Below are 16,786 nucleotides of genomic sequence, written 5' to 3' on the forward strand. Positions count from 1 at the left end.
GTTGAGTTAGCAGTCAATGTTCTTCTTTAAACACTAAACAGCTAAATTAAAAATATGTGGTTGGCATAAAATGAATACTTTCCAGTAACTCTAATGGAATCCACTGCAGGACTTGGACGGAGTTGGAATTAAAACTAGACATACGTGTCATTAAAAACAGAAAAAAGCCTTCTGTGAGGAGAAGAGTATGGAGCGAAACATTTGGGGACTGAGAGTCATCAAGTTGTTGTTGCTGTTAATGAAATTAAAATGTATGTCATTGGCTATCTATGTCATTTCATACATTTTATAAAATCAGAAAGGGACGATTATGCATGCACTGTGTGTTGTGCCAAACAGCATCCATATTCACTGTATTCATGGCCTTACTTAAATGTGTTTTCAGACAGTTTTGTTTTTATATATTTCCTTGAAACAACTCAACCGTGAATTATTCAGCAAGTTACCTTGAATATGTCCACAGGTGTCCTTGTGTTTGTTTTTTGCACATAGAGACATGTTAAGATGCCAAATCAAGATCACAGCTGATAAGAAAGTCAGCAAACCTCCGGTTGTTTTTTTTTTTATTTTTTTTATGCGGCAGCAAGATTAGCTGATAGAAAACTATTGTATGCTCAACTCAATGGGGGGTTTATAACATGCAATCACAAAAGGAAGCGATAGAAGCGAACACACACGGGCCAAATAAATAGCAACTTGGATTAGTTTAAAAGAGTGTGTTTATATCACAGAATAAATGTGGCATTTCTTGGGTTCAGTAACACTGGGTTGAAGTTGTGGGCAAACAAGCATGGCTGCATAATTAGAAGCTTGAGTGAAAGTATGGCTATAAGTGCTTTCTTAAAATACAAATAATGTGAACAGCTTCCTCATGCATGTTCAGGATGAGATACAATATCAAGGAACATGCATTTCAGTGCTAGGTTTTAGGATTTCATTTCAGTAAAAAGAAAAAGAAATAAACAAAAAGTAAGTAAGGCAAAACCTTAATTTCTAATTAAACTGTCAATAAAACAAAAGTAATCTAAATGAACACAAGCGACAGACTGGAGTCCGTATCAAGATTTTATCGTTTACAGTTCACTGGCCATGTGCATTTAAAAGCTATCAAATTATCTCGAATGAATAACGCACATCAATGGATACAGCAATATACAGAGCACAGTAATATTTACAAATGCTACTTAGCGAAATACTTTCACTTTCCAAATGAGTCTCTTTTTTTTTTCCATCTACTGACCCAGACATGTTTTCACCTGTTCAGGTGCCTCTGCTGCACCTTTAACATCATTTATAATTGAAGAGTTCAGATGCAAAAGCCTCTAAATGCCATTTGAAATTTTCTTCTTTAATGATGATTTTTATCACACTTGTATATTTAAGTTCAGTAATTTCACTAAAATGGCAATGATAATTACCTATTAATTGTTATTTAAGTGAAATTACTGAACTTAAATATACAAGTTTGATAAAAATCATCATTAAAGAAGAAAATTTCAAATGGCGTTTAGAGGCTTTTGCATCTGAACTCTTCAATTTGTTCACCATTGTTGTTCTTTTGAAGTGGACTTAACTACTCACAACAAGTAATTCTGCATTTAAAAGACGTTTAATAGCCGTCCAAACACAGCCCAGACGTCTACAGGCTGAATTTGGGCTGTCAGTGAAAATTTATTAGACAAATAAACCATCGGCCAAGAATAGACTAGTCATCAATTATATAAAGAAATGAAATGAGAGAAGAAATGAAACCAAACAATAACTGTTGACTTTGCTTACATGGTGGACTATTGCACATGACTACGGAAACTAAGGTCTGACTACACAGCAAGATTCCTGACTTGATTTTTAGTTGTTAGACCCCTAGAGTCAAGCAAGGTACGCATTCACCTTGAGATTTTTATGTTTGTTTCCAAACGCAATGACTTCAGTTTTGTCAGCTACACTGTGCAACTCTTTTAGTTTATTCTTAGCTAAAATAAAACCACTTAGTTCTTTCAAAAATATACGTGCTCATTAATGTATATTTACTTCGTTGAAGTAATAAAGTATTCTCGTGAGTGTATAATATGCCATTAAAAATACATACGGGTAAGGGGTTTTAATGTCGGTCGCCTCCATCTTGAAAGTACATTAGCCAAAGAGGGACATACCCGTTAATTCAAGCTTCGGCTTTCGCGTTTACGTTTGAGTTAACACTCATGGACGAGGTCGAACTGGAAGCCATGTTAATCTTGGACTACATTGGCCACCGTAGGAGTTAAAACGAAATCGGAATTGAGAGGAACAGAAACTAATATTCACTGGATGGTCATATACCTTTTCACCACTAGATGGGGGTAAAAATCACACAGTGTATCTTCAACTGAAGAAAGTTTTGGCACAACTGTTTACTTCATTAATGCATTGGCACAGGGAGTCAATACGTTAGAGCTGTGTGTCGTCTGATAACAATCGATGAGATGTTTAAACCCTTACTGATAAGTAAATCTAGAGTGTGTCCACGATTGTGTGTGTGTGTGTGTGGGACTATGTACATGCTGAGTCAGATCAAAAAACAGTTTTGATTTCTTTTGTCATATTGTTTTCTGCATTATCTATGTGAATGTGAAAATCTCCAGCAATGGCAAAACAGTCAAACTCTGAGGCAATTGTTGATAGTAGTTCTGTAAAGTCCTCAACAAAGGCTGTAGAGTATTTTGGAGGCCTGTAAATAATGATAAGTAAATGAAACGGTGTATAAACAGTGCCAGAGTATGTTGAACTAGCAAGTTTTCTTTCTTACACTGACAGAAAGTGACAAATATGACAAAAGTAGAGCCAAACACATAATGAAAGCAGTGTTTTAAGATTATGATCAGATTTAATCAGAACTACACATACTCACAAATATAAATTATGAATAACAAATTAAGATGGTTTTATGTACACCATTAAAACCATGTTTTGGTTATTGTGCGGGTTCATATATTGCTCAAAAATTATAAGTCCTTATTTCTCCTCCATGTATAAAATGAGCTGTGACGACGCGCCAAAAATGGTACAAAGGACATTTTGTCTCCCACTGGAAGTGCTGACCCAATTTTCCACACCTGGTTTTGATTCAGACTGCCATACTGTGCTTTACTCTGCAGAATTCTGCTCTTTTAAATTGTTTTTTTAGGACACAAACCACAAAACGTGTTCTTTTTTACAGTGTATTCTACTAATGCTGTAGCTTCAAGTTAATCAAAATATGTTTTTACCCCATGAAAAGTGTTTAAATCATAGATTAAAATTATTGTAAGTGGTGAAAATGAATGCATTTTAAAAGGTTATCGTCCTGTCTGTGGTTAATGTTTAATATACAAGGAAGTAAATCTCAAAATTATAGCGATAAAGGAATGAGATGCCACAGCTGCCTGTAAACATATCTGAACATCTATAAAGAAAAATATAAACATATAACCTATTACTTTAGACTTGTACTTGGATTTAGATGAAACAACACGTGGTGTGGTACAGAATCCGACCTTGACTGTGTTGAAAGAGCGGGTACAGTACAGTCTCTGGAATATGTTCGTGCAGGAGCTTGCCAGGTCAGACAGTCACTCACACAAAAGGCATGTGTCTTATCCACTGCGCCATCAGACTTCAAATACAAGTACTGACCTATAAAGCCCTAAATGGTTTAGCTCCTGTGTATTTAATTGACCTTCTATCGCCCTACACTCCATCACGTTCTTTAAGATCACTAAATTCGAGGCTTCTGGTCATCTAAGTCCACTAAAGAAGGGAGGGCGTTCTCGCATTTAGCTCCAAAACTCTAGGATAGCCTTCCTGATATTGTTCGAGACTCGCTGTCCGAGTTTAAATCTAGATTAAAGACGCATCTATTTAGCCAAGCATTCACATAATGCTTACCTTTTATATCACTGTTGAATCAGATCGAATGCGGCTAATTATTTCCCATCTGCTTTTCTGCTGTTATCTCGGGACGCTAGCGAGGTAAATGGCGTTCGTCAGCCTCGTAAACGCCTGTGAAGAGACGACTCAATATGTTATGCCCTAAATTAATACATGATTATTAACTAATTGTATTTTTCTATACATTTTTGTATGAACTTTCTGTAAAGCTGCTTTGAAACAATATGTATTGTGAAAAGTGCTATACAAATAAATTTGAATTGAATATATTTATTGCCAAATATATACATATATATATTGCCAAATTAAGTTTTAATGACACCTTGCATGTAAAGATGTTAATCAGCAGACAATGAAACAATCATATAATTCATTTGAAATCAGTCCGTTTTTATCTGCTCTCATAGACTGCATGTTGACAAACGCAGGCACACAAATTTACACACTCTGCCCTTTCACTCACTTGAGTCAAATATGCTCAAACCCAAACGTTGGGTTAAAAATGTAATTAAAAAATGTAACCCAATGGCTGGGTTTGTCCATATTTGACCCAAGGTTGGGTTAAAACAACCCAGGAATTTTAATCATTTTTCGTTTGTTGTGGACTCAAAGTTACTGATTGAATTCAACACAATTTGATGTTATCTGATGAATGAGTGATTTGATTCTCAACTCTGAATGCTCGACACTTGACAGTTGTTTGCTTTTATCAGCTATTTTTCTCTCTCAGAACGGTAAATATGTCACTCAAACAGAAGAGGATATGGAAGTAAAGGTTAGATAAGGTCATGGGTTCGATTCTTGGGGAATGCATGAACTGATCGAATGTAAACCTTGATTGTGTGGCGCTTTTGGATAAAAACATCTGACAAATTCACAAATGTATTCATTGCTCATATTTCAGAAAACTAATCTCAAGGTTGATTTAAACTTTCATTCTAAAGTAAAATCTAAAATCATTGTACCTTCAAATCTCTGATGAATTCTAAAATCTCTAAATCTGAATATCTAAAGATTTACAGCACAGAAAGTTCATACAATGGAAATTAATCAAACCTGAACTTACTTAAGCTGGACAATGACTTTCTTCTAGATCTACTGTACAACAGAAACAAACTTTGTTGGATTATTGTCCTGTTATCGCTGTAAAGCTGCTTTGGAACAATCTGTATTGTAAAAGGCACTATATAAATAAAGGTGACTTGATTCAGATCATCTCTGTGCAGCCACCCTTCACCCACTAGTTTTACTGGTATACTGTTACTTATCCATCAACATGTGATGATAAACAAACTTTCCAGATATTCATCTTTAGAGAGTACAACAAGTCATTATTCATTTAATTTGTATTTTTTTTTATTATTTATAAAAAGTACACAGCTCAAAGTATTAGAAAATAGCAGGTACCGAGAATATTAAAAGTCAAATTTTACAAAAGAGCAAAACCAAACACAGTTTGGGATTTGTTGCATTAATGTTCACACACACACACACACACACACACACACACACACACACACACACACACACACACACACACACACACACACACACACACACACACACACACACACACTCACACACACACACACACACACACACACACACACACACACACACACACACACACACACACACACACACACACACACATCAAAGAGATCAATACTGTACCATTATTTCACGGAAATCAATTTAACAAAAAAACATAGTTACTTCAACAACTTCAACCAGAGTTATATATTTCAGTAGTTTGAGGTATATACATGATAGTACTTTGTATGTACAGATATATTTTACTGGAGTTCCTATAAAGCTTATGTCTTTCATGATCTTCACATTTAAAGTCAATAAACTCAATGTTGAGTCAGTGATATTATATCACATTATCTGGATTTTGCTCTTGGATATTGCTGCTGTTGTTATCATCGCGTTTATGGCCCCAAAATATTCTCCTCTGGAATCCACAAGGTTTGCTGTAGTTTGGTGTCTTTTTGTAAATGATTATCATGATGATGATGATGATGATGATGATGAAACAGCCCATAACTGCAGCGATGACAGTGGTCTTAGATTGTGGTCTAGGACTCTCTGTTGTTTCAGCCAACTTTTCTTGATTGCCTTTATCTGTATCTAGAAAAGTGCATTTAAAAAATTTGTTTAAGTCATAAACTCCAACTTTAGCCTATCAAACATTAGACAGTCAGATTCACCACACAAACTTTACAAAACACTTCTGCTGCTGAGAATCTGACCAAACTGGTTTCTTGACACACACACACACACACACACACACACACACACACACACACACACACACACACACACACACACACACACACACACACACACACACACACACACACACACACACAGACCAAATCTAAAATCACTCTGATTGAAATAGAGAGATTCATCTTTTTGGAGACCATAATCATACATCAGTTTCCTTTTTAGACCTTAAACTTATAATAATTTATTCTCAGGTGACTTTTAAAATGATTAATATTCTGACAAGAGACTAAAGAGCAGTTTTCTGAGTTCCAAAAGTAACACCATAATCAATGTAATATATTAGTGACAGGTTCATATTTACTGGTCTCTGATAACACATTTTAAACCACTGTTAGTAGATTGGAAATAAAGTACAGTTGCAAACATATATTGAATTATAGCAGTATTAAACACTGTACCTGTTATGTTCACAGTGAATTCTGTAGTGTTTACCCCACACACTGGTTGGATGAAGAATCTGAATTGTTCCTTCATTACTGTAGTTGGAGTGAAGCTGCATGTGAAGCTGTTTCTCTGTTCACAGGAGTCAGGAGGAAACTCTTCTCTACAGATTTCAGAGTCAGAAATGTTCTTAGGGTATTGAAACTTATACAATTTAATGCAGCATTTAGACTTCTTCAGAGAGACGCTGCAGTTGAAATTTACTTCTTCACTCACAGTTCCAGTCACATCCTCACAGCTTACGTTGAAGTCACCTGAAAAATAACAATGCATATCATATATAATACAGCAACTGAACAATAATTTTTGTTTTTCTCAGTAAACTTTTAATATATCAGACTTTATGAGTCTGTGTCGATGTCAATATAATAAACATACAGTGACTCTTTCATTAGAGAACCTAAATACAACCACAGCATCATGTGTTTTTGTACATTATAGTTTTGAAAATGATTTAATATCTGGTAATGGGATGGCCATATGTTTTATTATTTAAAATTAATTTTATCTCATATATTCAGTAGCACTAAATAGACACCATCTCTGCATGCAACATCCTGACTGTTTCTTTCACTAATGTGCATCAGATAGAGTCAGTTGAGAAACACAAGATTTAACCTTTGTATTATTATTATTATTGTCTTAGATTCATTCCCTCCTCAATTCTCTTACCGTCAGCTCGACAGACAGCAGAAAAAGTCCAAACCAGAAAAAATAGTTGAACTGCATTTACAGCACTCATGGTTTTCATTCTGCAATAAAGAAAACACCAACAGAAAGTTGCATAAGACTTGAAACTTGAACAACTAGGTCTAATAAGTGCCAGATATTAGATGATTTACGGCATGCTCAGTAGAGATGTCAGAATTTAATTAAATAATTTTGTGAAGTTTCACACAACATAATGAATCATACATTAATAGAGGTGTTGAAGAGACTCGTCACGACTGTAAAACCACAGCCACAAAACCACAATGTTTTTTACAATAAAGCAGACATCACAACGAAACGCATGCATTCATGATAATATTGCTGCTGAATCTACAGAGATTAATCGTGATGAAGTTATTTTGCATTGTCTTCACTGGCGGAGCGCGAATACAAATATAGCTAATCAACACTGCAATATCAAACATTTTCTAGGCTATTTAAAAGACACATTGAAAAATCTCCAAAATGTGTAAATCACATAATACAAAGATACTATGCATGTGCTGAAGATTTTCCTAAGGCTAGTTATGGGTTAATACTAAAATATAAAGGATTTTCCAGTTGAGAGAGTTGTTGCTCACCTAGTCTGTGTCTGCAGCGTGTGTGTGAAGGAGTTCATTCACTCTGACTCTCTCTAGTCTACAGCTCACATTTCTTAAAGGCTACTAGCTACATTTTTTCATTCACTTTCGAAATGACTCGTTGCTCGGGGCATTTCCAAATGTTCGGCCAGCAGGTGGTGCTGTCACTCACTGACCGGCAAATCTCCCCTTCATGGCGTAATGTTGCAATTGAAGATACCGAGACAGAGCTGCATCGTCTCTCTGATTGTTGCAAAGGAACATCAAAACATTTTTAATCATTTTTAGTGCTGTTAAAGGAGTAGTTCACTTTTGAAAAAACTTTTGCTGATAATTTAATCCCTCATGTCATCCAAGATGTCCATGTCTTTCTTTCTTTAGTCGAAAAGAAATTAAGGTTTTGGATGAAAACATTCCAGGATTTTTCTCCATATAGGCTAATGCACTTTACTGGGAACCAAACGGTTCAAGGTCCAAAAGAAACTTTCAGTACAAACTGCAAACTGTTCAAAGGGGTTTAAACGTTTCCAGACGACGAATAAGGGTCTTATCAAGCGAAACGATCGCTCATTTAAAACATAAATAACAAAGTTTAAGTTTTATAAGCTCAAATGCTCGCCTTGCTCTGTTCTGTGATGCAGGTTCGTGACTCTCCAGTTAGAACTCCTTCATCAAAATGTACGAATCTTTTTCCGAGTCAGTTCGTTCGTTGAATGAACCAAATGACTCGGAAAAAGATTCGTTCATTTTGATGAACGAGTTCGAATTAATTTGTAGTAGATGTATTTATTCATGTGATTCATTCTTTTTTTTACACATATGCACACGCACCTGACCTTTCCCACCCAGTTTTTAAAACAAAGTTATAGTTATGCCACTGTATATTCATTCAGTTAATAGCAACCCAAGTTCATATCAGGCATCATCACATCGCTGCTGCCTGCATACAGAGCACAGTCGGAAGCGCGGACTGAGTGAGTAAGAGCGAGTGAATCACGTGAGATGAACCAATTTCGGTCTCTACCTCAATGTTTATAATTCAAGACAGCATGAGAACTGCGCATGCGCAAATCTAAGTAAACTACGTTCTATGGACCAAAGAAGCAATGCTTGGCCTTGAATTTCCTGCATGAAACAATAGTTTTTAGGAACAAACCATGGCAAAGGATGTATATCATATGTGCAATTTTTTTTTAAACAAAAATATTTGGAATAAAATAAATGCAATTAATAATGTGGTGAATTAATAAAGTTCTTGGAATTAATTAATGTAATGTCAACATTTCCTTTGGTGAGGAACTGCCTACCCTGGCCACACGACCCTTGAGGGACTTCCCATGGCCATGGATACTTTAGGGAAACTTTCACTGTAATAAACATTATCTAGCTAATCTCTTTGGAATCCTTACTTTTTAATAGTAGAATGGGTCTCGCCCACACTTTTCCAGTCCTCCTACTGGGCTCAAATTCCTGGCATCGGGACAAACTTGGTTGAGCTAAAAATAATCAAAGTCAGAGTGAGATGTGTTTATAGTCCGAGGCACCCAAATTACCGACACCAAACTGGTCAAAACAACAGACTTAAGTTCAAAATCACAAGCATCAGCCAAAAAAAAGAAAACATTGGTCAAAGATTATCCTGCACAACAAACATAAAACATGAGAAGAAATAACATTACAGACACTTTTATCCAAATTGACTTAAAATAGAGGAACAAAAGCAATTTATCATACCAACAATAATCATATAGGTGGATGTTTTGCAGCTCGTCACCTGAGAGGAGCAGAGAAGGGTCTGGATGGTGACGTTTAGAAAGCAACATAACCGTCTTCTGTTGACGGTTGAGAAAATGTTCTTGATGATGTTCCAGGCTTAATTTCTCTGGAAATGTGCATTTAATCTTTTTAAACCATAAAATAGGCCTACAAGTTCAGCCTATGAGAGTGATATATGGGGCTTTTGATTGATACTCAAACCACATGGTGATGCTTGAGGGTCCATCTGTTCTCTGCTTTGATGTCTGTGGTTCAAACTGGAAAATATAGTTTTTGTTTTGAACTTCAAAAATCCAGCTGATGACTTTTTGATGTGAATACATATTATCTAAGACATTTTTTTTTTGTGAAAATTGAATGCATTTTCTAAGACTTAAATCTACATCACTTACACCATGTACAGAAAATCATGGCCTGATTGTTTGATGTACCAGTGATTTTACAGCCGTGAAATGACAGCACCTGCTACTCTAAAATCAAAGGTAAACGGGTGGTTTATGGATTGCATCACCTCTATATGCACACTGAGTCATTAAATCATGCGTCAAAGTGTGAATACACAGTAAAAAAAAAAACTGGCTACCAGGGTTTTCCTGTTAAAAATACGGTAGCAACATTTTAGGTTTAACAGACTTTTAACCGTATTTAATTTTACAGCAATGAACCGTAATTCATTATCTGATATAATGTTACTTTACTGACCTTTTGAAGTCTTAATATCTGTTTTGTTCAATTGTAATACACTGACAGCCATCAATCACAGCAGTAATGAGAGTCAAACGATCAATCAAAGCTCTTCACAAGTAGCTATTCCTTAAGAAAGTAAATACTAATATAAAGAAGCTGCACAGTGTCATTCACACAAACATTACTGTAAACAGCATCATGGTAACATGTTGAAATTTAAAAAATGCAATAAGCATTACTTTAACAACATTAAATGCAACATGAAACCCTAAAAACTGATTAGAAAAAAAAATTATGAAGAAACAGTTAAAATATACAGTATTAAATGGGAAGTGTCACGCGGGGAATTGTGGGAATTTACATTTTCTACACTGTGTATATACAATGACTTGTTTTTTTCCCACTTCCAAAAACTGTAAATTTAACACTATTTTATAGTAAAATTACATTAAATTTACCGTTATATATATCAAAGTTATTTATCGTATATACTTTGTTAACCAATTAACAGTTTTTCACTGTAGCATTTTTACAGTCTTTAACTGTTAAAATCACGATAATTTTTTACAGTGTACAGTTTGTATTATATGTTCCATCATTACAAACAATACAAGCCACGTCCATAGTTCCTCAAGTGAAGTACTACCTATGCTTTAGGGAAACTTTAAACATGCATTTAAAGATGCAGTCGTGGTCTATAGTGTTTACTGAGTCAGACTGGTCACCCGAAGGTTGATGGTGTGATTCTCTATACCGGCAGAAAATGATCTTGAGCAAGGCTTTAAAATAAAAAAAATATTTTTTGTTTGTTTTTGTGCACAAAAAGTATTCTCGCCACTTGATAAAGTTAAGATTGAGCCACTAAAGTCACTTGGACTATTTTAACGATGTCTTTAATAACTTTTCGAGGCCGGCAAGTTTCAATTTCTCAAGAAGCCTATGGACTTGTATGCAGGAGTGATCCAGCTCTCAGATTTCATCAAAAATATCTTAATTTCTGTTCAGAAGATGAACGAAGGTCTGACGGGGTTGGAACAACATGAGAGTAAATACTGACATAATTTTCATTTTTGGGTGAACTAACCCTTTAACCTTTATAGTTATACCACTTAAACAATACAAACATGACATTTATAACAGACATTCCTTAAAAAATCAGGAAAAAAAAAAGCAACACCAAACACAGTTTGGGTTTCACGAGACTTCCTTAGATTTCCACGACGCATGCGCGAGAATTGCGATCTCCTTACACTACTTCAGTTCAGTTCTCGAGCATGCGTCGTGGAAATCTAAGGAAGTCTCGTTTCCAGGCCAACAATGAAGAAAAGGAAAAGTCGAATAAAGTCGTCATTTTTGTTTGTTTTTTTCGCACAAAAAGTATTCTCGTCGCTTGATAAACTTATAGTTGAGCCACTGTAGTCACAAGGAATATTTAAACATTTTCTTCATTGACTTTCTGGGCCGTCAAGAGCCAGTCCCGGAAGTCTATGTGGTAGTTATACAGCTCTCAAATTTAATCAAAAATATCTTTATTTGTGTTCCGAAGACGAACGAAGGTCTTACGGGGTTGGTACAGCATGGGGGTGAGTAATTAATGACTTAATTTTCATTTTTGGGTGAACTAACCCTTTAATGGAGTAGTTGACTTTTAAAAAAACTTTTGCTGATAATTTAGTCACCCCCATGTCTTTCAAGATGTCTTTCTTTCTTCAGTCGAAAAGCAATTAACGTTTTTGATGAAAACATTCCAGGATTTTTCTCCATATAATGGACTTCAATGGGGTCCAAACGGCTCAAGGTCCAAAAGAGAATTTCAATGCAAACTGCAAACTGTTCAAAGGGCTTTAAACGATTTCAGAGGATGAATAAGGGTCTCATCAAGCGAAACCATCGGTCATTTAATGAATCAATAACAAAGTTTAAGTTTTATAAACACAAATGCTCACCTTGCTCTGTTCTGTGATGCGAGTTCGTGACTCTCCTGTTCGAACTCGTTCATCAAAATGAACGAATCTTTTTCCGAGTCATTTGGTTCATTCAACGAACAAATTGACTCAGAAAATGATTTGTTCATTTTGATGAACAAGTTCGAACAGGAGAGTCACACAGAACAGAGCAAGGAGACCATTTGAGGTTATAATGAACCGTTTGGTTCCCAATGAAGTCCATTATATGGAGAAAAATCCTGGAATGTTTTCATCAAAAACCTTAATTTCTTTTCGACTGAAGAAAGAAAGACATGGACATCTTGGATGACATGTTGGTGAGTAAATTATCAGCAAAAGTTTTTTTCAAAAGTGAACTACTGCTTTAATATCATTAAAGTAAATAATATTAAAGCAGTAGTAATAATATGCTATTATTTCACTGAAATCAATATAAAACAGAAACAGAGTTTTAAAACCTTTAACCAGAGTTATATAGTTCAGTAGTTTGAGGTATGACAGATGGTACTGTATGTACAGATATGGTTTACTGGAATTATAAAGTTTTTGTCAAAGTCAAATTCAACACTTTTGTACTGCAGTCAGTGGTATTAGATCACTTTTTATGGATATCTGCTGTTTTCGTCATTATGTCTGAGGCCTAGACACTGAAATCCACCGGGCTCGGGATAGGTCAATTGATGTCCTTTTGCAAATGATTGTCATTGTGATGATGATGATGATGATGATGAGGAAACAGCCCACAACTGAACCTATGATAGTACCATTTTCTCCTGTTGTTGATTCAGGACCGTCTCCTGCTCTTAATGTTGGCTCTGGAAAAATCCATTTAAACTGTTTAAATGATTATTTAACTCATAAACTCAGCCTATCAAAGATCTGACATAAGACAACAGAAATAAATCCAGGCTATTAACAAGGTAATCCAGACAGGAGGGAACAGGCCTACAAAACACCCATAAGGAACAAAACCAATCCAGAGACACACTGGGGTTACTTTCAGCAACACCAAGTAACTTTTCCTCAGCGGTCGCCCTACAGGTTGGAAGAGGAATTGTCTATTACCGCTGTCGTAAATTATCTATCCTACCGCATCCCACTGTCGCACACACACTCACTGTTTATCAGCACCGGTGTTGAAATGAACAATGTTAACAGACAAGGTAGAGTATGTTGCATGATTTCATGAAAGTATGATGTATTACGACATCAGAAACAAAGAAAAACAAAGTAATGACTCTTGTCACGCTTGACGTAAAGCAAGTCAAATTTGTAGTTTTCTTATGTCTCATTAGAACTACAGAAACGAGACTCGATCCGGCAATATTACATAACGATATGTTACGACTTAATGAACCACTGAAACGATTTTTGGAAAATAACTTATCTCGCAGCTGACATTCAAACTGATTTTTTTTTTTTTTATGAATATAGGACTGATCTGAATGAAAAAGCAATATCTAGGCCTACTGTAAATGCAGGTACACTCGCTTACTGGATCTCTCACAATACTCCACAATCTTATCATAGAGAACTATTATGTTTAAGTTGCTAAGAGCTGATGGGTGTTGTGAAGTGATACATAGAACCGATGAGTGAAACGGTCGTAACCGTGTTTTATCTTGAATAAAACACAGAGTGATTGAACAATCAGAATTAATGACTGGAACGTAATGTAATATATTTGTAATATTTGGAATGTAATATATTTCTTACCAGGATCTTCAGTGACAGGTTCATGTTTACTGGTCTCTGTTAACAGATTTTAAACCACTGTTAGTAGATTGGAAATAAAGTACAGTTGCAAACATTGATTGAACTATAAACAGCAGTATTAAACACTGTACCTGTTATGTTCACAGTGAATGCAGTTTCTTCCCATCCACACTCTGTCGTGATAAAGAATCTGAATTGTTCCTTCATTACTGTAGTTGGAGTGAATCTGCATGTGAATCTGTTTCTCTGTTCACAGGAGTCAGGAGGAAACTCTTCTCTACAGATTGTTGGGTCATTATATTTCTCAGGATATAGAAACTTATACACTCTAATGCAGCATTTAGAGGACTTCAGAGTCTTCTTCAGAGAGACGCTGCAGGTGAAAGTTACGTCTTTCCTCACAGTTCCAGTCACATCCTCACAGTTTACACTCATTTCATCTGAAAAATAACAATGCATATCATATATAATACAGCAACTGACAATAATAGAAATCTGTTTTTTTAAACATTTCACTGAACATTTTTCATATCTGACTTCTTGTGTCACTGTATCAATAATAAACACCGTGTCTTCTTCATTAAAGAACATACTCATAAATAAAACCACTATGTTATTTTGTACACAAGATTTTTAATAGAATTTAATCTCTGTTAATAGTTTAGGGGAAAGTTTATTCTCTTACCGTCGGGTTGACAGACAGCAGTGAAAGTCCAAAGCAGAATTATGAGTTGAACTGGATTTACAGCATTCATGGTTTTGATTCTGCAATAGGAAAAAATGGCATCAGAAGGAAAACTAAGACTAATGAGAAAGTATACAGTGTACGAGCTATGCAGACCTTAGGGTGATTTAAAGTAGTTAATTATATGTCAGTGATTAAAGGATGACATTTTTTTATTTAATTAATTACCCTTCAAGTTAAAAAAAAACACCTATATTTTATTTTGCATTTTTAGACTTGTATTTGGTAAAATACAGAATATGATAAATGCACAGTAAAAACAAAAACAAACACTTTAGTTGAGAAAATTAATTTCAATATGTCACACTGAAACAGTTTTAACACAACATAACGAATCATACCTGAATTATTTTGTGTTGAAGAGATCGTGAGTGTAAAATACAACAATATTTAATTTAATATTCAACAATATCGATCTGCCTCCATTGACACCATTATATGAGAACTGAACTAAGCTGAACGATGACATCACGGTTTTCTGGTTATAGATTCGTAAATATAAAGCAGGATATTTTCCAGTTGAGAGAAAGTTATTTCTTACCTCTGGTGTGTCTTCAGCGTGTGTGTTCATTCTAACTCAGTCACCTCAGTTTAAACGCACGATAACACACACCACCCATGAAACCTCTCAAAGGTAAAATCCAGGCGGTTTATAGATTGCATCACCTCTAACTTACATCCATGTCGTTAAACAGGTTCAAGTCTTAATGCAGTTTGCACAAAATTTTCCATCATCACAAAGATTACAATACCCCAGTAATTGTGCCTCGAGCAAGGTGCTTCCCATGATTCTTTAGGTAACGTTAGACTTTAATTGTAATAAATATGCATTTAAAATGGCTAATTCTCATTACATGTTAATAAATAAAATATTTCTGTCTCGTCCATTTTTTCCCATTCGTTCTCTTGCACGCGTTCCTTCAGCATCACTCGACACTCGACAGGGAATATCAGTCTATAAATAAACGCCTAATCATGATTATGATATTGATAATCATAGATTGTAACTGTCTTGGCGTCAGTGCATATTACACACCTTTAAAATGAGGTTTAATTAAAAATTGATACTTTAATTAAAATGAACAGACAGTTCAATAAGAAGATACTTTAAAGACAGTCCACTTCATGTATACAGGCAGGAGCCATCTTGGAAAACAGTCTCGATAAGTCGAACCACGAACGCCAGATCTTTTTATTAAACGATCTGTAGTAGGCTACAGTTACAAAGTTCAACTTATCAATGCTTCATTTTGCATGTAGAGACCCTCATTATGTTACTGTGTTAGTGTGGGGCCATTTTGAGCCTTGTTGGTGGTATTAACTAGCTATTTTTATTTTTCATTACTCTATGCCACATAGCGATATAGCCTACGCTAAACAGTTTTTAGAGATAAAACTCTTTACATTCGATTATCATGAAAACAAATCTCAGAGAACGGTCGACTAGGTGTCAATGTTTATTAGACTAAAGGTTGTGCAGGAGTTGATCAATTGAATTGAATAATCGAATCACATACTGTACGAAAGACCAGGAACAAAGGGAAAGAATAAAGAAACGTCAAAGAAATAAAAAAGTAAACAAAACAACTCAGTGTTTCCTTCATTTTCACTCTTTCAGTTTTGTGAGAAGTGAAAGCAGAACAGGTACATGCAGGTTCTGCTTCAAAGCATAGTTTCATATATATATATATATATATATATATATATAAACTCTGCTATAATGCAACAGTTACATAGTTAAAAAATTACTTTCACTTTTTCTCACTTTCTCAGAACAGTAATAATTTCTCAGAATCTCATTGCAACAGTTACATAGTTAAAAAATTACTTTCACTTTTTCTCACTTTCTCAGAACAGTAATAATTTCTCAGAATCTCAAACACTCACTATAACTTGTCCATGAGGTTCCAGAAATTCATCTTCAGAGAGAAAAACAAACATTTCCTAATTCCATTGCTTTTTAAAACAATAAAACGTGCAAC

At 35.1% G+C, this 16,786-nt stretch overlaps 1 protein-coding gene across 1 annotated transcript; it reads right to left on the reverse strand.

The window, feature by feature from the left end:
* Positions 1–5,333: 5,333 nt before the first annotated feature.
* On the reverse strand, positions 5,334–16,685 carry LOC120474787 (uncharacterized). Its single transcript, XM_089121921.1, has 6 exons — positions 14,745–16,685; positions 14,191–14,499; positions 7,935–7,968; positions 7,315–7,394; positions 6,600–6,896; positions 5,334–6,039 (listed from the first exon to the last, which is right to left on the reverse strand). Exons 1-6 carry the CDS (start codon positions 14,812–14,814, stop codon positions 5,783–5,785), a joined length of 1,047 nt encoding a protein of 348 aa, XP_088978047.1. The 5' UTR covers positions 14,815–16,685; the 3' UTR covers positions 5,334–5,782.
* Between the last annotated feature and the right edge of the window lie 101 nt (positions 16,686–16,786).

The sequence above is a fragment of the Pimephales promelas genome, chromosome 17 (assembly GCF_988280905.1).
Source record: "Pimephales promelas chromosome 17, fPimPro1.hap1.1, whole genome shotgun sequence".
Classification (NCBI taxonomy): domain Eukaryota; kingdom Metazoa; phylum Chordata; class Actinopteri; order Cypriniformes; family Leuciscidae; genus Pimephales; species Pimephales promelas.